This window comes from Vollenhovia emeryi, unplaced genomic scaffold (genome assembly GCF_000949405.1).
Source record: "Vollenhovia emeryi isolate VEMERY1.0 unplaced genomic scaffold, V.emery_V1.0 DF951379.1, whole genome shotgun sequence".
NCBI classification, from domain to species: domain Eukaryota; kingdom Metazoa; phylum Arthropoda; class Insecta; order Hymenoptera; family Formicidae; genus Vollenhovia; species Vollenhovia emeryi.
The window spans coordinates 1-1,102 of NW_011954987.1; the positions used below are offsets into that span (position 1 = coordinate 1).

The 1,102-nt window shown below is 50.3% G+C and overlaps 1 protein-coding gene across 1 annotated transcript; it reads right to left on the reverse strand.

Annotated features, from left to right (window-relative positions):
* Positions 1-57: 57 nt before the first annotated feature.
* LOC105560745 lies at positions 58-1,033 on the reverse strand (the record flags this gene model as incomplete). Its single annotated transcript, XM_012010158.1, has 1 exon — positions 58-1,033. A coding segment is annotated over one exon (976 nt), but the record flags the coding sequence as incomplete, so codon positions are not given.
* Between the last annotated feature and the right edge of the window lie 69 nt (positions 1,034-1,102).

Here is a 1,102-nt window from a genome sequence, read left to right on the forward strand (position 1 = left end):
CTTCGTATCCAGAGGAGAACATCTGAGATATTCAGATGCAATTTCGCTCCAGTATACATGAGGTCGTTAGCAGAGTAGCCCGATGTTGATGCGCTGGAGCCATTAAATACGACTCGCAGTTTTGTTGTTGTACTGTCAGGCTTGAGAACACCGTGATGTGGTAGGTAGAAGTGTGAGCGACGACTGGAGATGGATGATGCCTTCGTCATGTGGTTGAGTGTCTCGTAATCCATCATAAATTGTTGATAGAGACGTTGATAGTTCACATCCCTTGAGAATCGTCTGCGTAGTCCCTTGAGGCACTGATGGGCGACGTGGTACGAATCACCCAGAAGATATACTGGTGATTTGAGCGGAATCCTGACGACGTACCTCCCTGAAGAATCACGAGAGTGTGTAGCCTTGAAGTGCTCTTCGCACCTCTGCTCGTCAGGAGTGAGTTGGTTGACATCGTGAGTAGGCACCTCCTCTTGAACCCAAAATTTGGTTAGTAATTCGTTGAGAGCATCTTCGTTGACTTGAGTGGAAGCATGGTGCGTTGATGTGCGTGTTGCTTCCCTATTGACTGGTCCAAGAACGAGCCATCCGAAAATGGAGAGTTGCGCTATCGGCATGAGTGGAGAATGCCGAATGATATTGGGCTTGATGATTTGCCCGTAAGCGTCTGCGCCGATGAGGATGTCAACTGGCCGTGGGATGAGGAAATCAGGATCGGCTAATGCCAAGTTCCTGAGATGCGGCCATTCTTCCGGTTCCGCCTCGAACGATGGTAAGATTGATGTAACTGTCCTGAGGACATGAGCTTGAATTGTGGCAGCTGCGTTGGAATGTGTCGAGCGTAACGTGAGTGACACGACTCCTCGTGTCCGAGTACACTCCTTGCCTGCAATTCCAGTGATGACAATACCTGAGTATTGACGAGGGATGTTGAGCTGCCGAATGAGATTCTCCGAGACGAAGGTGAGCTCGGATCCTGTGTCAATGAGCAGACGCGCTGAGTGGTGCGTTGTAGAGGAGTTGACCAATGCCAAGGCTGTGGCAAGCAGCGTTGAGTAAGATGAGCGGACGTTTGAGCTGGTCTTGACGACTGCACCGGCTTTTC